Below are 23,515 nucleotides of genomic sequence, written 5' to 3' on the forward strand. Positions count from 1 at the left end.
CTTGACCCACCCTGGCTCACATAATCCCTCTTCCCTCTCTTCGACTGGACTCCCAGAGCTCAGCCCGGTACTTGGCCGTGGATCTCTGCATCTGCTTCCATCAGTTATTTGATGAAGGCTCTATGATGACAGAGTATTCACCAATATGATTACTGAAGTAAGCCAGTTCAGGCACCCTCTCCACTATTGCTAGTAGTCTTAGCTGAGGTCATCCTTGTGGGTTCCTGGGAACTTCCCTAGCACCAGGTTTCTACCTATCCCCATGATGTCTCCCTCTATCATGGTATCCCATCCCTCATGTTCTCATCCTCCATCCCCTATCCTCCATTTGCCAAGCCCCCATACCTAGTTTACTCATGGAGATCTCGTCTATTTCCCCTTCCCAGGGCAATCCATGTGTGGCTCTTTTGGTCCTCCTTGTTAGCTAGCTTCTCTGGAGCTCTGGGTTATAGTCTGGTTATCCTTTGCTTTACATCTAATATCCACTTATGTGTGAGTATACACCATATTTGTCCTTCTGAGTCTGGGTTACCTCACTCAGGATGATTTTTTCTAGTTCCATTCATTTGCCTTCAAACTTCATGATGTCATTGTTTTTCACTGCTGACTAGTACTCCATTGTGTATATGTACCACATTTTCTTAATCTATTCTTCAGTTGAGGGGCATCTAGGTTGTTCCAGTTTCTGGCTATTATGAATAGTGCTGCTATGAACATAGTTGAGCATGTGTCCTTGTGATATGATTGAGCATTCCTTGGGTATATGCCCAAGAGTGGTATAGCTGAGTCTTGAGGTAGATAGAGTCCCAATGTTCTGAGAAACCATGATAATGATTTCCAACGTGGCTGTACAAGTTTGCACCCCCACCAGCAGTGGAGGAGTGTTCCCCTTGCTCCACACCCTCTCCAACATAAGCTGTCATCAGTGTTTTTATCTTAGCCATTCAGACAGATGTAAGATGGTATTTCAGAGTCATTTTGATTTCCATTTCCCTGATGATTAAAGATGTCAAGCAATTCCTTAAATATCTTTCAGGCATTTGAGATTCTTCTGTTGAGAATTCTGTTTAGCTCTGCAGCCCATTTTTAATTGGAATGTTCATTATTTTGATGTCTAGATTCTTGAGTTCTTTATATATTTTGGAGATCATCCCTCTGCCAGATGTGGGATTAGTGAAAATCTTTTCCCATTATATAGATTGCTGTTTTGTCTTATTTACTGTTTTCTGTGCTTTACAGAAGCTTTTCAGTTGCAGGAGGTCCCATTTATTAAGTGTTGCCCTCAGTGTCTGTGCTACTGGTATTATATTTAGTAAGTGGTCTCCTGTGCCAATGTGTTCAAGACTGTTTCCCACTTTCTCTTCTATCAGGTTCAGTGTAACTTGTTTTATATTGAGGTCTTTGATCCACTTGGACTTGAGTTTTGTGCATGGCAATAGATATGGATCTATTTGCAATCTTGTACATATTGACATCCAGTTATGCCAGCATCATTTATTGAAGATGCTTTCTTTTTCCATTGTACAAAAATCAGGTGTTCATAGGCATGTGGATTAATGTCAGGGTCTTCGATTCAATTTCATTGGTCCAAATGTCAGTTTTTATGCCAGTACCAATCTGTTTTTATTACTATAGCTCTATAGTAGAGCTTGAAGTTCAGGGATGGTGATGCCTCCAGAGGTGGCTTTATTGTACAGAATTCTTTTAGCTATCCTGGGTTTTTTGTTTTTTTTTTTTTTCCATATGAAGTTGAGTATTGTTCTTTCATTGTCTGTGAAGAATTATGTTGAGATTTTGATGGGTATTGCATTGAATCTGTAGATTGCTTTTGGTAAGATTGCCATTTTTACTATGCTAGTCCTATGTATCCCTGAGTATGGGAGATTGTTCCATTTTCTGATATTCTTCAATTTCCTTCTTCAGAGACTTAAAGTTTTTGTTGTACAGGTCCTTCATTTGCTTCATTAGAGTTACCTCAAGGTATTTTATATTGTTTGTGGCTATTAGAAAGGGTGATGTTTCTCTGATTTCTTTCTCAGCCCATTTATTACTTGTATATAGGAGGGTTACTGACTTTTTTGAGTTACTCTTGTATCCTGCCACATTAATGAAGGTTTATCAGCTGTAGTAGTTCCTTGGTAGAATTTTTGGGTTCACTTATGTATACTTTCATACCATCAGCAAATAATGAAAGTTTGACTTCTTCCTTTATAATTTGTATCACTTTGATCTCCTTTTGTTGTCTTATTGATGTGGCTAGATCTTCAAGTACTATATTGAATAGGTATGGAGAGAGTTGACAGTCTTTTCTTGTTCCTGATTTTAGTGGAATCACTTTGAGTTCCTCTCCATTTAATTTGATATTGGCTGTTGGTTTGCTGTAAATTGCCTTTATTATGTTTAGGTATGTTCCTTGTATTCCTGATCTCTCCAAGACCTTTATCATGAAGGGATGTTGGATTTTGTCAAAGACTTTTTCAGCATCTAATGAGATGATCATGTATTTTTCTTCTTTCAGTTTGCTTATATGGTGTATTACATTAATAGATTTTTGTGTGTTGAACTATCCTTGTGCTGTGATTTCTGTATTCCTTGGATTTCTTTTCTTGTGCGTTAACAGGTCTCATAGGATGATTGACATCTGATGCAGTTTGAGATTTGCACTTGCTTACTATGGTTTATGTCAAGTGCTCTGATTGTCAATAAATAAAATATGTCTAGCAGAATAACACTAAAGAAAAAAAAAAAAACTACAGAGAACTCAGCTACATGAAGCAATGAAATGCGTAATCAATGCAAGTATAAATAAATGATTAAAAAAAAAAAAGTTAGAAAACTGATATAATGAAAAATAAAGTTGGTTACTGGTGGGTCTGAGAGCTGTGGATGCGGGACAAGGTTGTTGATGGGCAACAGGAAAATCAATAATCATAATCAAAATAATCAAGTAAGAACTGAAATCAATAAAATAGAAACAAGGAGAACACTACAAAGAATCAATGAAACTAAGAATTTGTTCTTTGAGAAAGTCAACAAGATAGACAAGCCCTGAGTTGAAGCCTAATGGGTCATGGTGGATAATTTCTTTGATGGGTTCTTGGATTCAGTTTGTCAATGTTTTATTGAGTATCTTTGCATCAATGTTCATGAGGGAGATTGGTCTGTAATTCTCTTTCTCTGTTGCATCTTTGTGTGGTTTGGGAACCAAGAATAACTGTAGCCTCATAAAAGGAATTTGGTAGTGTTTCTTCTGTTCCTATTGTGTGGAACAATTTGAAGAGTATTGGTATTAGCTTTGAAAATCTGGTACAATTCTGTGTTCAAACTATCTGGTCCTGTGCTTTTTTTGGTTCAGAGACCTTTAATGGCTATAAAAACTAAAAATGTTTTATTTCCTTAGTGGTTATTGGTCTATTTAAATTGTTGATCTGGTCTTGGTTTAACTTTGGTTTGTGGTACCTATCCAGAAAATTGTCCATTTCTTTTAGATTTTCCAATTTTGTGGAGTAAATGTTTTTGAAGTATGACCTGATAATTCTCTGGATTTCCTCTTTGTCTGTTGTTATGTCTGACTTTTCATTTTTTGTTTTATTAATTTGTATGCTCTATTTCTCTGCCTTTTGGTTAGCTTAGATAAGGGCTTGTCTATCTTGTTGATTTTCTCAAAGAACCAACTCTTGGTTTCATTGATTCTTTGTATTATTTTCTCTTTCTGTTTTATTGATTTCAGCTCTCAATTTGATTATTTCCTGGCATCTATTCCTCCTGGGTGACTTTACTCCTTTTTGTTCTAGAGCTTTCAGGTGTGCTGTTAAGTCGCTAGTGTGAGATCTCTCCAACTTCTTTATGTGGGCATCTAGTGCTATGAATTTTCCTCTTAGCACTGCTTTCATAGTGTCTCATAAGTTTGGGTATTTAGTACATTCATTTTCATTGAATTCTAGGAAGTCTTTAATTTCTTCTTTTATTTCTTCTTTGACCCATTGGTGATTCATTTGAGCATTATCCACTTTCCATGAGATTGGAGGCTTTCTGTAAATTTTGTTGTTGTTGAAATCTAACTGTAAGCCATGGTGGTTTGATGAAATACAGGAGATTATTTCAATTTTTTGTGTTCACTGAGATTTGCTTTGTGACTGTATATGTGATCAGTTTTAGAGAAGGTTCCATGGGGTGCTGAGAAGAAAGCATATTATTTTGTGTTAGGGTGGAATGTTCTGTAGATACATATTAAGTCTACTTCAGTCATAATATTTTTTAGTTCCCTTATATCTCTGTTATGTTTCTGTCTGGCAGACCTGTCCATTGGTGAGAGTGGGGTGTTGAAGTCTCCCACTACTAGTGTGTGGAGTTTGATGTGTGATTTAAGCTTTAATAATATTTCTTTTACATATGTGGGTGCCCTTGTATTTGGGGCAAAAGTGTTCAGAACTGAGACTTCATCTTGGTGGATCTCTCCTGTAATGAATATGTAGTGTTCTTCCCAATCTCTTTGGACTGATTTTAGTTTGAAGTCTAATTTGTTAGATATTAGAATAGCTACACCAGCTTGCTTCTTAAGTCCATTTGATTGGAAAGTCTTTTCTCAGTCTTTTATTCTGAGATAGTGTCTATCTTTGAAACTGAGGTGTGTTTTTTGCATGCAGCAGAAGGATAGTTTCTGATGTTGTATCCATTCTGTTACCCTGTGTCTTTTATAGGCGAATTGAGTCCATTGATATTAAGGGATATTAATAACTAGTGATTGTTAATTCCTGTTATCTTTTGGTTATAGTGTGTGTATTTCCCTTCTTTTGGATCTACTACTGTGGGGTTATCTGTTGTCTGTGTTTTCCTGTGTGCATCTGACTTCCTTAGGTTAGAGTTTTCCTTCTAGTGTTTGCTATATGTGGATATTTTTTTTTTTTTTTTTTTTGTTCTCTGTTTTTATTTGTTTTTGCTGATATATTCATCTAGTTCATCTTTTTAGTGTCTGATTATCTTAGTTTTTTTTCATGTTTGAGATTCAGTTTATGCTCATGGTCTTTTTGTCTTTTTTTTTTTCTTTTTTTTTTTTTTTTGTTTTTTGTTTATATTTGTGAGGTTGTTTATTAGTCTTTTTTTTTTTTTATCTTTTGTATCTTCATAGTATTTTTCTTTGTTGGGTTTTTTTCATGTTTTTTTATATTTTATGTGCCTTTGAGTTGGTATTCTTCTCCTTCTTCTATCCCTATTATTCATAGGTTTGGCCTTTTCATGGTGTCCCAGATTTCATGGATATTTTGTATTATGACTCTTTTGGCTTTACTGTGTTCTTTGACTTACAAATCCATTTCCTCTATTGTATCCTCTATTCCAGAGATTCTCTCTTCCATCTCTTGTATTCTGTTAACCAACAGATGCTGGTATCTGTAGTTCTTGTTCATTTACTCAGACTTTCTATTTCCAGCATTCCCTCTGTTTGTGTCTTCTTCATTGTTTCTATTTAAATTTTCAGGTCTTGAACTGTTTCCTTCACATGTTTAATTGCTTTTTCATGGTTTTCTTGGCTTTCTTTAAGGGATTTATTGATTTCTTCCAATTTTTGTTAGTCTTTTCATCAATTTCTTTAAGGGAATTTTTCATTTCCTCCTTAAAGGCCTCTGTCATCTTTATAAAGTTATTTTTAAGGTCACTTTCTCCTGCTTCTTAGGTTCTAGTAATGTCATATTGCTCTTTATGTTTTTACATGTATGTTTGCATTGGTGTCTACCCATCTCTTCCTCCAATAGGTGTAAGAGGTGCCTGTGTCTAAGTGAACTGTTCTTGGTCCAATCTGTGCTTGCTGTGTCTGTGTCTCAAGGGGCCACTCTGGGTCCAATCTTAACTCTTGGTCTAATTGGAGCTGGTAGAATCTGTGTCTCGAGGAACTGCTCTTGGTCCAGTCCAAGCTGGTTCATTCTGTATCTCAAGGATCTGCTCTTAGTTTTATCATGGCTCTTGGTTCAATCAGAGCTGGCAGATTTTGTGTCTCAATAAGCCTCTCTTAGTCAAATGAGAGCTTTAGTCCAGTGAGAGATGGCAGATTCTTTGTCTCAGGAAGCCACTGGGGTCACAGGGGTTGTGGGTAGTTTTGGAGTAGGGCATGGGTCTTGTAGATTGCAGGTTCCAGTAGGGGGGTTTGGTTGGGGAGCCTACCCACAGGAGTCTTTCCTGCTGGCCAGCAACTGGAGCAGAGATAGGGGGAGGTTTCCAGTGGCTGGTTGTGTCCCAGGGCCTAGGTCCTATAGGTAGGACTCTCTGGGTAGGAAAAGAGTCACTCACCTCTTGATCCAATGAGAGCTGGTAGATTCCATGTCTCAGGAAGCCAATGGGGCTACAGAGGGGTGAGTATGTTTGGAGTAGGGCATGGGTCTTGTATATTGCAGGGTCTGATGGCAGGTTTTTGGGGGAGATCCTGCCCACAGGAGTCTTCCCTGCTGACCAGCATCTGGGGCAGAGACTGTTGAATGTATTCTTACATTGTTGTTTACACAGCTGGGTTTGGGATAGTTATAGATAAATGCATTGCTTCTTGTGATGTCTTTGTCAGATGGGTCTTTTGTTCCTTTTTTGTGTTTCCTTTATTGTCTTTTGGCCTGAATGGTAAGGGTTCTGGTGATTGGTTGGTTGTCAGGTTGAGTAGGGTTGTCTCAGCTAAGGTTTTTGGGGTTTTGGGTGTCTAGATCCAGCATGTTTTCCTTCTCTTCTGGCTGGTGTGGATTTTACTTGTGCCTCTGGGGTCTGTTCTTCCAACTGGTGTGGATTGTGCCTATGCCTATGAAGTCTCTTCTTCCATTTGGTATAGGTTTTGCTTCTGCCTGTCCTTTCCAATTAGTGTGGTGGTATTTTTGCTGCTAGGGGCTGCTGATGTTGCAGGGGATGGTTGGCCAGGGGAATAACGGTGGGTTTGTTGGGTTTGGGCATTGGAGTGGATCTTGTATGTTACAGCATCCAATGGGTGGCAGTGGTGGTGGAGAGGCCTACCTGCAGGACTCTTACCTGTTGACTGGCTGCTTGGGCTCTTCTTCCAATTGGTGTAACATAATTTCTTTATACATTATCCTGTTGATGGACATCCAGGTTGTTTCCAGTTTTGACTGCAGCAATGAACATGTTTGAACAAACGTCTCTGTGGTAGGATAAAGCATCCTTTGGGTATATGCACAAGACTGGTATAGCTGAATCGTTAGGTAGATAATTTCCATCGTGTTGAGGAACAACTATAATGATTTTCATAGTGTCTTTACAGGTTTGCACTCCTGCCAGCAATGCATGAATATTTCCCCTTACTCTATTTCCTTACTAGCATTAACTGCAATTTGTTTCATTGATCTTAACAATTCTGACTGTTGCTAGATGAAATCTCAAAGTAGCTTTGCTTTGCATTTCCCTGGTGGCTAAGAATCTTGAATATCTCTTTAAATGTTTCTTAGCCATTTGAATTTCTCCTTTTAAGAATTTTCTGTTTCAATCTGTACCTGAGTTTATTTGAGTATACATTTTCTTGATAATCTGTTTTGTTTTGTTTTTGCCTCTTTATGTATTTTGAAATTAGCCCTTTGTATAGGTGGTAAAAATATTTTTCCCAGTCTTAAGGCTGCTACTTTGTTGTGCAGAAACTTTTCAGTTTTATGTGGTCTTTTTTGTTAATTGTTGATCTTAATGCCTGTACTAAAGTTGGAAAAAATCTCCCATGATCATGGATCAGACAGATTAATATAATACAATATAATTGGCCACCCTACCAAAAGCAATTTATAGATTCAATGCTATCCCCATCAAAATTCTAGCACATTTATTCATGATTATGAAGGAAGAATATTCAGTTTCATATGGGAACACAAAAAATGATAGATAAAACATTCATGAATAACATCATCTTGGGGTATCACCATCACCAGCCTTAAATTGAACTATAAAACTATATTTTAAAAAACAGCATGGTATTGGTAGAGAAACAGACACTTTGAACAGTGATTAACTTGAAGACCCAGACATAAATCCACATATGACTGTTTTTTTTAAATAAGGATTGTAGTAATACACTTTAAAAAAAAGACAGCATCTTCAACAAATGGTGCTGGTTTAACTGGATGTCAGCATGTAGAATAATGCAAATAGATGCCTCGTTATCACCCTGCATAAAACTCAAATCCAAATGGATTAAAGACCTCAGCAAAATCCAAGTGCAATGAACCTGATGAAACTGATAGTTAGGAATAGCCTTGAACTCACTCACGGAGAAAAAGACTTCTGAATAGAATACCATTTCTTCTTGTTTTCAACACCCACATTTGGCTCTTCCATTACTATGTTGGTGAGGCTTCCATTTGAAATTTTTTTTGGCTTCTTAAATTTTTATTTTCTAGTATTATCTCAGCTTGGAATTTCAGTGTTTCTTTTTGCACTATGTTGTCTTGAACTGTTTTCATGACTTTATTTCACTGTTTGTGTTTCCATAGGCTTCATTAGGGTTTTATTCACATCCTTTTTAATGTCCTTAAACATATGTATGACAGCAGTTTTGAAGTCATTCTCTTGTGCTTCGGCTACTTTGGACAGTTTCTATCCATAGCAGGGTTGCTGAGTTTTGGTGCAGTCCACATTGTCTTGGCTGCTAAGGACTGGTGTCCAGGTATCTGGGTTTCAGATGATTATAGCTGAAGTTTTCCTGATCAGAGCCAAATAAACACACAGGGGTTTATATTAATTATGAACCATGTGACTTAATGGCTCAGGCTTCTTGCTAGCTAGCTCTTACATCCTAAATTAACCCATTTCTATAAATGTATACTTTGCCACGTGGCTCATAGCTTGCCAGTATCTTTACATCTTGCTTCTCATGGCAGTGGCTGGCAGTGTCTCCTCTGTTCTGCCTTTCTCCTTTCTCCTCTCTAGTTAGAATGTCCTGCCTAACCCTATTCTGCCTCACCATTGGCCAAACAGCTTTATTTATCAACCAATCAGAGCAACACATATTCACAACATACAGAACGACATCACCCATCAGGTGATTGTGATTGTAGATGTTGTTTTCTGAACTTGTCTTTGTTGGGTTTGAGGTTTTTCATTTCCTGATTTCTATTTCCATCTCTGAATCTTACGAAAGTGTGTTGGCTGTGTATTGCCTTGCAGGGAGTGCTTCCGAGTCACTACCAGGTGTGAACAGTGAGGGTCATGGGTAAGAAGTGGTTCTAGGTACTGGGGCTGACACTAAAGAATGGGGATGGACTAGAAAGGGTGTTTGATGTTTGAAAGGGTGCTCAGGAAGGAGAAATATGGGTCCACCACAACATATGGTAGTGTTCTCATTGTTTGGAGGTATGGTGGAGAACAGACTCCTGAAAAGGCTGTACTGCAGGACTGTGGAGGTGACTGAAGTGATGGTACTTGAGCACAAGTAGGACAGTAGGAAGCACTTACCTTTGCCCAGTTTTGATGTGGCTACCTGGCATTCCAGATAGAGTGTTTTTACTTATTGGTCACTGACACAAAGCAATGGTAGTAGCTAGAATAAGAGACTAAAAGGGTCCTCAGGAAGGAGAAAATCTGGTCCACTGCAATATTTGCAGAAACATAGGTAGAGTAGGGGACAGGAACCTGCAAATGATCTGCTACAGGGATGAGGATGAGACTGAGGAATTTGCAGTGGAGGGCAGAAAGGAGAGTACAGATGACCTACCTGATTCCTAGGCTGGAGTTGCCAGAGGTAGAGAGTGTCTCCAGGTACTGGTGGCTGACACAAAGGAAAGGGAATAGTTAGAGGGGAGTCGGACAGGGTCCACAGGAAAGAGGAAACCTGAGTCTGCTATGAGAGTCCCTTTGTAGTACACAACTGCCATCCCAGTACTTAGGAGAGAGGAGGAGGAGGGGGAAAGAGATGAGAAGGAGAGAAGAGAGAGAGAGAGAGAGAGAGAGAGAGAGAGAGAGAGAGAGAGAGAGAGAGATGGTTTCTGGATTTGGTTATATGATTTGCTTTAGGGCAAGTGGACAGTAACAAATACCATATAGTACATGTTTGGAAAGTGTTTGAATATTAACGTTTACTAACTTCCCACTTGGAACCTTAGGAAAAGCCTGTAGTGACCTGTGGAAGATGAGTGATCTCAGCTATACCAGCGAAAGCCTTAAGCCACAGGCAATTCAAGACGCAGGAAATGAAAGTTTGGTGCAGGGCTCTGGCTATAGCTCAGAATATATATATATATATATATATATATATATATATATATATATATATATATATCAGAGGCAGAGTATTTTGCCTAGCATGCACAGGACCCTGGGTTCTATGCCCGGCACTACAAGGAAAAGAAAGCATTTGACCTAATAATCTCACTCTTCGAAATACATCTGTGACAGATAGTGTTTTAGTTGTCAACTAAGCGCAGCCTAGACTTACTTAGGAAGAACACCGCAATGAGGGCATCTACAGTGAACTGACATGTGGACATGTCTTGGGGGGGACTGTCTTAATTAAGTCAATTGAGGTAGGAAGAGCCCACTATGGGTGCCACCATTCCCTAGTCAGGAGTCCTGGCTGTGTAAGAGTGGAGAGATCAAGCTGAGCACAAGTGAGCATACAGCATCCACACATTCATTCTCTTTTCACTCTTGATCGACCACAAATGAAAGGTGACCAGCTGCTTCAGGCCCCTGCTGCGGTAACTTCTCTGCTATAATGGACTGTAGCCTGTAATTATGAGCAAAAATAAACCCCTTCTCTTATGTTGTTTTTTGTCAGGTTATTTTTATCACAACAACAGGAATAAAACTAAAAATTCAAAGAATGGACACTGCCAATTTCAGAGCAGCACTATTCACAATGAACCAGAAGTGGCTGCAGCCCAACTGTCCAACAGTGGGACTGACGAGGAACATCTGAGATAGGAGGCAGGGAGATGAGCCAGTCAGTAAAATGTCTACAACACAAGCATGGGGACCTCAGTTCAGGGCTCAGCTCCCATGAAAAAGCCAGGCATGCTGATGTACATTTGTAATCCTAGCGACAATGGGAAGTGGGAGAAAGGAGGAGCCCTGAGGCTCACTGGCTGGCCATCCTAGCCTAATCAGGGACCTCTAGAACCCAACAAGAAGCTTTGTCATAAGAAAACTTCCTGCTTTTGCAGATGACCTGAATTTGGTTCTCAGCATCCATACCAGATGGCTTGCAACTGCCTGTAACTCCAGTTATAGGAGATCCAACACCCTCTTCACACATATAAACACTCACACACACACACACACACACACACACACACACACACACACACAAAACTAAAGTAAATATTTTAAGGAGGTAGATAGCCTCCCACATGCACACAAAAGAAAAACCACTCACGGTTGAGCTATGGCCCCACACTTCACACACATTTATGTATGTGCACACATACAACATACTCCATCACATATACTCTCACCTTATACACATATATGCACGCACAATGGAATATTATTCAACAAAATAAACCTTATTTCAATTACAACAACTTGGTGCATCTCAAGCTCATGAGGAGAAATGCCTCAGGCACAGAACTATGAATGCTGCATGGTCTCACTCACATTTGGCATCTTAACAAGGTGGGGCTGGCAAGATGATGCAGCAGGTAGTGGTTCTTGCTGCCAAGTTCAATGACCAGAATTTAGTTCCTGGAACCCACATAGTGGGAGGAGAGAATCAATTCATGCAAACTATCCTCTGACTTCCATACGCACACATGGCACATGCATGTCACACACACACACACACACACGCACACGCACATGCACACGCACACGCACATGCACACACGCGTTTTAAAAAACAAAACAAAACCAATCTCATAAAAGTTGAGAATGAAATGGACATCACCAGAGCCTGAGAGGGCATGGGGAAACTTTGACAGACAGGTCGAAGTAGACAAGGGCAGGCCATTCTGCTGTGTTCTCGCAAGGTAAGGTGCCTATAGATGATATTATACTGTGCATTTCAAAAAGCTGGAAGGGCCAGGCAAGGTGCTGCATACCATTAATCTTTGTATTCAGGAGGCTGAATCAGGGAAATCTCAGTGAGTTCAGAGTCAGGGTGATCTAAACAGTGAATTCCAGGAGACTGCGGGTACATGATAAAAAAAATTGCAGGTTTTCACCATAAATAAATAAATGTTTGAGGAGACAGGTATGTTTAACCTGACTTAAATTATGCAATGGATACATGCATTGAATATAACACAGTACTACATTAAAAATACAATTTTTACATTTTAAGTATCAGCTAAGAGTATTTTTAAAAAGAAATAGGGGCAAGGAGAGAACCATGTTGATAAAGTCTTTACCTTGCAAACACAAGGACCTGAGTTTTAGCCCCAGAACCCACGTGAAAAGACCTGAAGATGGTGGTGGTGCAAGACTAATCCAGCACTGGAGAGGCACAGATGAGTGCATCCCGGGAGCTTGCTGGTCAACCAGTCTGGCCTACATGGTGAGTTCTGAGCAGAGAGACTCTGTCTCAGAATAGGAGGAGCATGGACAGCACCTGAGGAACACCACCAAAGGTTCTCTGACTTCCTCATACATGCATGCACACATACATATGCATGCACACTCACACGGACATGTGCTCCTGCACAAGTAAAAACACTATCACACACATATATCCAAATAAATAGTTTGATGTTTTAAGCCATTAAGTTCTGGAGGGTTTTGTTACATAATAAAAAAAACCTATCATGTGAAATTATATCTCACTGAAAGCCACAGAAAGTTAAAAATGGCGACTCTGCTCATCCTCACATGCATGTGTGTGTATGTGTGTTATATACATATGTATGCATGGTATGCTGGCACACACACACACACACACACACACACACACACACACACACACATGAATGTGCAAGTGTGTGCACCTACGCACATGCATTCAGAGACCAGAGTAGGATGTCATATGGCTTGTCTATCAGGCTCCACCTTAGCGCCTTGAGACAGGGTCTGACTGAGCAGAAAGTCACCACTTCTGCTAGGCTGGCTGGCCAGCAAGCTGCCATAATCTGTCTGTCTCCACCTCCTCCCCAAACTGTGGTTATAGATACACATGGCCATGCTTCCTACTGGGGTCCAGGAGATCTGACACCCTCTTCTGAACTCCACAGGCACTTCACACACATGGTGCACAGACATGCAAGCAGGCAAAGTATTCATACACATAAAAAATAAAATGAAAAAATTTTAACTTCCAGTTTTTTGTGCTGAAGATCGAGAAGCCTCCTCTCAGAACCCACTACTCTGGCTGGGGATGGCTAAGTGAGTAAAGTCATTGCTTTGTGTGTTTGCTTCTTTTTCTTTTGCCACAATAAACACCCTGACCAAAAGCAACCAGTGAGGAAAGGGTTTATTTAAGCTTATAGTTTAGTCCATCATCAAGGGAAACCAAGCCAGGAACTCAAAGCAAGAGCTTGAGGCAGAAACCATGAAGAAATTCTGCCTAGTGGCTTACTCACTGGTGGCTTCTGCTCAGCTATCTTATTTATACATACCAGGCCACCTGCCTAGGGAATGTACTGCCCACAGTGTGCTTCCCTTTGCCCCATCAACCAGCAATCTATAAGGACAACCAAGATCAGCCATCACACCTTCCAAGCACAAAGACCTGAGTTACACATTACTTGTGTTGTGATTTGAATAAAAATGGCTCCCATAGGCTCATATATTTGAATGCTTAGTCACCAGGGAATAAGTGACACTATTTGAAAGGATTAAAAGAACTAGGAGGTGTGGCCTTTCGGAGGGAGTGTGTCACTGATGGTGGACTCTGAGATTTCAAAAGCCTATGCCAAGCCCAGGGTCTTTCTCTGCCCACTGATCATGATATAGCTCTCAGCTACTGCTCCAGAGCATGCCTGCATGCCACCATGTTTCCTGTCAGGATGATAATGAACTAAACCTCTGAAACTGTAAACAAACCCCCAATTAAATACTTTCTTTTATAAAAGCTGCCTTGGTCATGGTGTCTCTTCACAGCAATAGAACAGTGACTAAGACAGAAACTGGTGCCAGGGACTGGTGTATTGCTGTGACAGGCCTGACCATGATGTTTGATGGATGAATGTGGAAGACTTTGGGACTTTGGACTAGAAAAATGGTTGGATGCGTTAGGTGGGGCTTAATGGGTCATCCCAGCGGAAGTGTGGAAGACAGTGCTCAGGGTGATTCAAACTGTGGAAGCCAAGCTCAAAAAAAATTCAGAGGGTAAGTGGTCTATTGACCATTCTTGTGGTGTTTTGGCAAAGAATGTAGCTTCTTTTTGCCCTTGTCCTAAAATGGGTCTGAAGTTGAACTGAAGACTTTTGAATTAAATGGCCTTAGCAGAGGAGATTTCAAGACAGTCTGCATTGCTTTCCAAGAGTGTGTTTGGTGGTTATTAGTGGCCACTCTTAAGCAGATCTGCAATGAAAAGGAGCAGCTGAGCAAGGAAAAATACAAAATATACAGTTTGAGGAGATAAGGAACACCAGGAAATGTAATGTTGGAGCCAAGTCCAGTGTTCAAGGAGATAAAAAGTTTAAAGAAAAGCCTGCTGATAAATGGAATCAGGGGAGTGGTGACCTCAGGGCAGACCCCACCAAGCTAAGCTTCTAACTTGTGAAAAGGAATTAAAGGAAATCTTAAGCAGTGAAAGGAAACCATGAACAACAGAAAGCTAGTGAAGATGTAATGAAAGGAGGGAGCCAAGTTCTAGTCCCAGCAAGCAGCAGAATTTGGCAACTTCAGTCACATGGTTCTGGCTTTAGAATCAAGAAAGAATACAAGAAAGGGGTTGTGGAATCTCCCTCTACAGCTAAGGAAACTGCTGAAGCCAGGTGTGTGTCACGGGTGTCCCTTCATGGAGGCCCAGAGAGGACATTTCATGAAGCCATGAAGATGAAACCTGGATTGTATTGGAGACTCCAGGATGTTGGAGATGCCGGAGTCATGAGATACCTGCCGAGGAGAGCTTCATATTTGAAGTAGAACCAGCCCAAAAAAGAAAAGTGTGTTGCAGTCAACAAAGCTGAAAGAAGTTGGAGATCTGAAGAGCGCCTTGACATCAGACATAGATATGCAGAGTTTGGAGTCTGCCCAGCCTTGGTCCAATATTTACTCACTATCCTCCCTTTCCTCTTTTTTTGAAATGGTAATGTATGTCCTGTGCCATTGTATATTGAAAGTATGATAGGCTTTTTTATTTTTATTTCACACAAAGTTGTAGTTAAGAGATTGCCATGAGTCTCAGAAGAGACGTTAGACTTTTTGAGGAGTCTTGAGACTGTGAAAGACTATGGGGACCTCTGAAGTTAGACTAAAAGCATTTTGAATTGTAGTATAGTTATAAGCACTTGTTAGCCCCCTTTAAATGTTTAATCCCAAAAACCAACATTAAAAAAAAAGTCAACCATGGTGGCATGTGCTTATAACCTCAGCACTACAGAGGCAGAAACAGGAAGATCTCCAGAGTTCACTGGCCAGTTCATTGGTCAGCTATGAGAAATCCTGTCTCAAAATAATGGTGGACAGCACCTGAGAAACAACATCTGAAGCTGTCCTCTGGACACATGCTTCCACTTGCAAACATGAGCACTCATACACATATGTAACTGCATACATGAACACACACACACACACACACACACACACACACACACACACATACACACACAAAGAACTGACAATTTCCCAGGTTTTTGCTTAATATAGAAAATCTCAAAGCCACAGCCCACCCAGACCAACCTGGATATCACATAAAAAACAGCTCAGATAATTTATTCCAAATTTTAATATAAACAAGTAATTAGCCTGTATTGTACATGCAGAACAATTTCAGTCCCTCCCCTCACCTCACAAAAAAAGGCATATTCTGTACATGATGCTACTTGGCTCTTGTAGGAAAACATCATTGTGTTTTTGGTGGGCTTTGTGTTTCTGAGTTTTCTGCAGCACTGTGGCACATTTGATCCCACACTGCTTACATATGGGGTGTAGCTACCCAAGCACATAACGGGGCAAGGAGCAGCAACTTTGATACAAAGGATAAGACCCAAACAAGCCATTCCTGGACATGTGCATGGACACACACACACACACACACACACACACACACACACACACACAGTTGAGGGCCCTTCCTTCCTTCTCAAATGGTAACAAGAATCCCAGGTTCATGATCCAGTTTTTAACAAATTTTTGTTTTGTTTCGTTTTTATAATGGCCCACATACAGATAAAAATTTGACCAGAAACTGATTCTGGACCCTGACTATTATCAAGTGGATCCCCATTTCTTGAGGACCACCTGAGGATAAATATTTCTTGAGTCATGGCCTCTTAAAAGACCATATTACTTTGTGTAGTTTAAACAGCAAGTGATAATCTGTTATCCCTATTCCCCAACCTCATCTCTTGTATAAATTCATATTCTGAGGAACATTCTGGAAGGTTTTCTAAAATGGCTCTACCCTATGTGTGTCATTTACACAAAATCAGCATTATTCTTTTCCCATGTCCAACAAAACCATAATTTTTGAAGAGTCTATGTTCTCAAGAATTCACCAGCTAGCATCCAGAACACAACCACCTATCACAAAGTAGAAAAACCATTGCTAGAATGACAGCCACTCATTAACCAAGACTGCCAATAGGAACCAGATTTGCACAGTGATGCTGCCCTTTGGCCAGTGTTAGAGTAGACTTGAAATAAATGTATTGTCCTTAACACAGTCATCAATATGTCCTGGTAAGATAACAAGGGTGATCTGTGCTTGTCTTGGTGGCATCACTCCCGACAGCCACAGAAATAGACATGCAGCTCTCCCCACCAATCTCCACATTCTCCCAATTTGTGCTCTCCCCCTCTAGCTAGCCTCAGATGACAGGGAAGCATCCAGAAGAGTTCCAAGAACATGAGCACTTCCTGGTGTGTGCTTGCTATCAATGAACAGACAGAGAACACGTCGGCTAGTATCCTGGAAGAAATGACTCTGTGGCTCTCACCATGATCATAAAAAAGGTTTTAAAATAATGAGACACACAACGAAGCGCCAACATAAACCTGGTTTTGTCGCTTTATCTCTCTCTCACCCATCACTACAAACTCTCTGGATAGCCATGGTTTTCTAGGTCCCAAGGTTCTTTTCTTACAAAGCTAACATCTTCTGAAGCCAAAAGTATCATGGCCCAACGGCTACTTGATTCCTGCCCAGCAACAGTCGATATCAAATGGAACTGGTGAAGTCCTTTTTCATAGGGTCGCCCCACGTTGGCACCTCTCTCCAGAGAAGATGGAGAAAGTGAGTTTTCAAGGACAGTGTCCTAAAGTGAGCAAGAATGGTGAAGGTGAAAAACAGGTGCCATGCTGGCCCTGCCTTGACTTCCAGAGTTCTCACAACTGCACAGGGCCAAACAGTGTCAGCTCGAGGTCAACCAAACCCCAGCATAGGGTTCCTTTCATTGCTTAAAATACGTTCAAGAAACTGATGGGTTTTCAGATTAGGGTTTCCCCCAAATGCCCTCATACTGGCTTTTTGTGTAGGAGGTGACCACAAACACCCAAAGCCTCATACGCCTGAAAAGGGCAAGGAGGAATAATGGTTAGAGAACCCCGAGTGCCTTTGCATTCATGTCTGGGGACTTTATGTGACAGTGGTGGGTGCTGGCTCACAGCCTCATCGCCTCTCATCAAAAGACCTGAGATGAGGGACCTCACAGAGAGGCTAAACCCAGACAGACTGAAGAGCAGCTTGTGTGAGGAGTGTGCATCAACAACAGGCTCTATACGGAGGTTAAGTGCAGGAGACTATCAGCAAAGAGAAGAATCTGGGTTCTCAGGAAGGCTCTAATTTCTTCATCCCAACTCCCTCTCTCAAAATTTTTCCTAGTCCCTGGTATTCAGAAATCAACTGGTACACAGCTCCCCAACTCAAAGCACGATCCAGCCAGAATTCCAAAGCCTCGACGTCTGTTACTGAACCTCATCCTAACAAGACACTGAGGTAGACTGTGCTGTGAGAAATAAAAACATGACCCACACTCACCTGTTTTTATTTTTCCTTGATAAAAAAAAAAATGTTACATGCACACCATTTTTTACAAAAGTGATTTTCAAGAGTGATTTTATATATTAAAATAAATACTTTCCCCAGTAATATAAGAAAACCTTTTGAATTAGAAAAATGTGGAAATTCCTGCTAGTGTAGCATCTGACCACTACAAATTTACTGTGAAAAGGAAAAATAAACAACAAATACCAGAGCTCCATGTCTTCCATTGATGCACAGACCCTCTATTTACAAAGTGATCTGGGTGAAAAAAAACTGTGACTCTTGCCTCTTGTACCAATCACTGAGTTCCCTGGTAACATTTTTATGTCTGCCATTTTTCTAATACAAACTGGACAGTAACTGGCAATCAGGATTTGTGTCTCCTCATGTTCTCAACCAAGAATTAAGAGGGTTTGGGAGTGGACCCTGGGTCTTTATCTCACATCTCCCAGAGGAGAAGGGTTTCAAATATTTGTGGGGAAATGCACACAGGGAAGAATGTGTGGGAGGATTCTGAGCCCCAGTCCATGAGTTCACCATGGTTGTTTGTTTCTTTCACTTGAGCAGCTGTGGTTTTATGCAAAGAGAAGAAGCTGTGGGTTCACATCCTTTCACAAGTTCTTAGCGGTGTGAAGAAAGTCTCTGATGTTGCCTCCTCCAGACTGAGGCAGACTCAGGAGCCACACCTGGCCCGAGCTGAGGTTCCTGGCACCAGGCGCAGCTGTGGGAGGTTAGTGTGGAGGAGAGGAGATGTCCCAAGGGCAGAGGAGACCAACAGCTATCCCAGGGCGCATCTCCTTTACATATTGCTTAGTGTTCTCAAAGTCCATCTGTGTCATCGGTCTTTGGGATGAGTTTGCTGTGTTTAATACAATGACTGAACAACATGTAGGCCTTGAAGAGGTGAGGTACACAAGCAGAGAAGAACCCAAAGATGAACACAGGTGTTCTGGAAGGCCAGCTCAGCTCCCGGTAACCACCAGTTTTTCCAAGCAAGAAACATCCAGTCCATCTTGCTAGCAGAACCAGTCAAAAATCCAGTTTCTCACAAACTCCACAAGACCTCACCATGTCCTGAAGGGCTAGCAGCTAATGTGGTATAATTCTCAGAAAAACGTGTGCTTCAAAGACCAAACACAGAGGCGACTCCCGCACTGTTCTGTCTCCCCACACAGGCAGGTGTGCCCACTTCCCTGCTCACAAGGAAATAATAACTTATTAGGCTCATGCCAGAGATTCCTTAAGCATTAAATATGTTACAAATATATTCTCAAAATTGTCATCTGACTTCTACTTCCTGTGTGTGTGTGTGTGTGTGTGTGTGTGTGTGTGTGTGTGTGTGTGTGTCCTTTGCTTTGTTTGGTCTTCCAAACACCCCTGATGAATCCAGACCAAACGGTCCTCCCTCGGTTTTTGGAAAACATTGCCAAAGGGAAGGAAAGAAGACCCCTGAGCAAGACTTCTGACTGACTGAGAAGCATCTCTGGAGGGACAGACGCTGAGTTAGTAAGAAGGAAGGACAACGTGAGGTCACCTACTCCAAGCATCAGGAGCTTCCTGAGCCAGTTCCCCAAGCATCTGTCCAGATAATATTTTACACACACACAACCCCCACCCCACCCTGTGTTCTCTAACCTGGACACAACACACACACAAATGCACACAAGTGTGCACATGAACACACACTTAGGACTACACACCCTTTCCCAAAATAAAATATGAAAGCAGCAGCTATTGGTCAATTTGAGGAACTGATTTTGTGAATGAGAAAAAAAACAAACTAAAATAAAATCCTTCTCTCAGGTTAATGAAACCTTCTCAAAGCCCAAGCTAGAACAGGGTTCTAGGTTGGGCTGTTTGTTTTTGTTTTCTTCTGTCTGTCTCTCCTTTGCTTTCTGACTTGTGCTCCATAAATAAATTCTGTCTTTGACAACTAACTGTAACTCCGACACTAGCAAGAAAAGAAAAACGCCTATAAAAACAGATGCGTTCTTTCCATCTATGAGGAAAACAACAGCAACAACAGAATCCTGGTTTGAAACCGTGGCAGGGGGAGGGGCAGAGCCACGGAAAGCGCAACCCCTGGAGGGTCACAGTTAGCCCTCTGCCGGCTTGCAGGGTTGGCAATCACACGTGGTATTTGTGGGTCAAAAGACAAACAGAAACGTGTATGAGCTATCTCTGAGCTCAGTTTCACATCTGGGTCAAGTCCTGATTATCCTGAGTTTCCTGGAGGCGGTCAAACTAGAGAAGAGTTTAAAAACAGAAAGAATCCTCCCCCAGCAGGTGCTGTTAGGAAGGGTTTGACCTGGGCAGGGTGAGCACGCGCCCATTCTTCTTGCCCCCGTTCATGTGGGTGTACGGGATGTGTTCGTCATAGGTCCGTTTAATGCTCAGAGAGGACCCTCCCTCCCGGCTGCCAGCCTCTTCCCTCTGACAGTGAGAGGACCTATCCAAGGGGACATTCTCCATGTCCTCGAACTCCAGCTCCAGCTCCTCACTCTCAGGAGCCTTGTTCTCATCGCTGTAGAAGAAGGAAACTTCTGGAAAGCTGGGGTGGAGATCATCCTTGAGCAGGTTGACGATTTCCAGGAAGGTTGGCCTCATCTTGGGATTGAAATGCCAGCACATGCGCATCAGGTCAGTACTGTGGGGACAGGGACCAGGGTGGATGAGTCTCGATGTGTGACCAGGCAGCTGCCTCCTACCCCGCCCCACCACAGACCGCACCCAAGGAGAAGGAGCCTTGGCTGTGGCTGCACACGTGACAGCCAAAGCTGGACCAGCAATTCTTGCAGACTGGAGGAAGACAGCTTTGAAAAGCAAGCCGGAAAAACTCAGTAGTGAGGCCTGTCATCCCAGCTCTTGGGAGGCTGGGGTAGGACGACCATAAATTCAAGGCCTGCCAGGTTAGGGTGACTTTCAGACCAGCCTGGGCAACTTAGTGAGACCAGTGCCTCTAAATTAAAAGTACAAAGAGGGACAGTGCTCAGTGGAGGAAGAGGGAGGGCAGGGGGAAAGGAAGAGAAGGAGAAAGAGAAAGGAAAGGATATTATCAGGAAAGAGAGGAGGGGGAGGGAGGAGGGAGGAGGTGGGGGCGGGGAGAAGAAAATGACATAATGGAGCCCAAGAAGCTGTCACTGGGAAAAGAGCCCCAACTGGGGAAACTTTAGAGGAGGCTGGGCTGCCAACGTGCTGTGGGGGTTGTCTTGACTGTCAACTGATGTGGGGAGATCTGGCTCTGTGGAGAACATGCTGGGCAGGGGCTCCCACACATCACAAGAGTGTGGAAAGCAAGCCGCCGAGACAAATGAGCAAACATCACACACCTCTCTGCTCTGACAATGATGTGCCATGACCAGCTGCTGCCTACTTTGACTTCCCCATCCGTGACCCAAAGAGATCCTTCCTCCCCTTAATCGCTTTTGGTCAGTTTTTACCATGGTAACAGAGGTGAGAAACTGAACAGGCATTGTATTGTACATGTTTATCGCCTTACACATTCCCAGTCTCCTGTGCCTCAGGAGCCGTGTGTTTTATGCCCCTGCCTGGAGCTGCTTGCTGAGGCTTACCTGTACCCAACAGCCACTCCAGGCTTAAAGACCCTTCAGAGCTGGTATCCTCATACGTCAAAAGAAAATGTCAGGAGGAGCCTTAGTCACAGAGCCAGCCTGGTGGCCATGCAGGACTGAGGTAACGAGTGCCTAACGTCACACAAGCATCCATTTCTCATCCTTACAGATGCCACAGAGACTCTACGGGAGCCGAGGGCATGCATTTTCATTTTGACCTTCTCCTTTCTCCCACGTAACTTGCCCTAGAGCAAATTTCAGACCTTGAATCAAATCTGGCCCCCTGCATGTGTTTATAAAGTTTTATTGTCACAGGGTATTGCGCTGTTTCTCAGATGCGCACCCAACACTGAGCTGTTGACGCAACAGTGGTTCAAGGTACGACTCCGGCAAAGTGGCCGGGTCATGAGGGCACTAACCTAGTCGATGCCTGAAACCATCCACGGAGTAAGAGAATCTCTAAGAGGAGGGGCCTTGCTGGAGGAAGTAGGTCTCCAGAGGCGCGTAGATCCAGGGTGTGTTTTACTTCCAGTCTCAGTCCTCCTCTTCTCCCTACCACCCTTGGCCTTCTGCCTCACCACAGCCCTGAGCGGCTGAGTCAAGTGAGCCACAGTAAGGATTTCCTCCTTCGAGCCGAACTTCTCAGGCATTTCCTAGCAGTGACCGCCAGTGCCCATGGCCTCATCCATATGCAAGGCTTATGGCTGTATTCAAGCCACGACTGCACAAGGCCATTGTGCTGTCAGTATTTATAATAGAGCCTTTAGGGAGGGTTGTGAACCTCTGCCCTGGGGCTTAGGTTCCTTTTCAGTGCTAGGATGAAAAAATGTCCCACTAAAGGACACCTGGGGAGACAGAATCGATGTGAGCTCCCAGGCTGCAGTCCATCAGAGTGGGGAAGTGAAGGCAGCGGAAACCTAAAGCAGCTTGTCATGTCCCATGCGCAGCCACGAGCAGCCAGAGAGTGAGTGTGCATGCCTGCTCAGCTTGCTGTCTCCACTTCATACAGTTCAGGTTTCCCTGCCTAGGAAATGGTGTCACCCACAGTGGGCTGGTAGGTGACCTCAGCTAACATAACCAAGACAATCCCCCCAGACATGCCCACAGGCCAGTGTTGCCTAGAGTATCGGTGATACTCTCCTCCCAGACAATTCTAGATCGTGTAATTAAAACTAATCATCGCAGGTCAATCCCCAGTTCTCAACCAGTCACAAACTGGTCTGATTAGGAAAGGGCCTTGATGAGGCAATGTCCAGAAAGCTTTGAATGTGAAGAGAAAAGACAAGACGAATGTAAGCATGCACATGAAGACACGGATACGAACATAAACACAGCAAGGTTGTGGGAGATGGCTCAGTCAGGAAAGTGCTCACCCCTCAAGCCTGAGGACCTGAGTGGGGCCTCAGAACCTACATAAAAATATACACGTTTACAATCCCCCCGTGCTCGGGAGGTAGAGTGGGGGGGGGGGCTGGGGACTCAGTGGCTGGCTATCCAGCCTAGCTGACTCAGTGAGTGCCACACCCAGGAACGCCCATGTCTCAGTGGAGATGAATGGTACTTCTGAGGATGATGTCCTCTGGCCTCCACGTGTATATACAACAGGTATGCACAAGCGCATCTAAAAAATTTTAAGGAGCTAAAGAGATGGCTCAGTGGTTAAGAGCACTTGCCCCTCTTGAAGATGACAAGGTTCAGCTCCCAGCACCCATGTGTTGGTTCACAACCACTTGTAAGTCCAGGTCCAGGGATCTAACACCCTCTTCTGATGTCCTTGGACACCAAGCATGTAAGTTATGCACATACATACATACATACATACATACATACATACATACATACAGGAAAACACTCATATACCTAAGATTAAAAATAAATCTTTAAAGCAGATTTG

General features: G+C 42.4%; 1 protein-coding gene across 3 annotated transcripts in view; it reads right to left on the reverse strand.

Moving 5' to 3' along the window:
• Nucleotides 1-15,772: 15,772 nt before the first annotated feature.
• Insr (insulin receptor) overlaps nucleotides 15,773-23,515 on the reverse strand; it is a 138,128-nt gene continuing 130,385 nt past the window's right edge. For all 3 annotated transcript variants that reach the window (XM_028857383.2, XM_037198401.1, XM_037198400.1), the window contains one exon: nucleotides 15,773-20,696. In XM_028857383.2, the coding sequence (XP_028713216.1) occupies nucleotides 20,342-20,696 (355 nt within the window). In that variant the 3' untranslated portion in view covers nucleotides 15,773-20,341. The remainder of the gene's footprint in view (nucleotides 20,697-23,515) is intronic.

The sequence above is a fragment of the Peromyscus leucopus genome, chromosome 23, assembly GCF_004664715.2.
Source record: "Peromyscus leucopus breed LL Stock chromosome 23, UCI_PerLeu_2.1, whole genome shotgun sequence".
NCBI lineage: Eukaryota > Metazoa > Chordata > Mammalia > Rodentia > Cricetidae > Peromyscus > Peromyscus leucopus.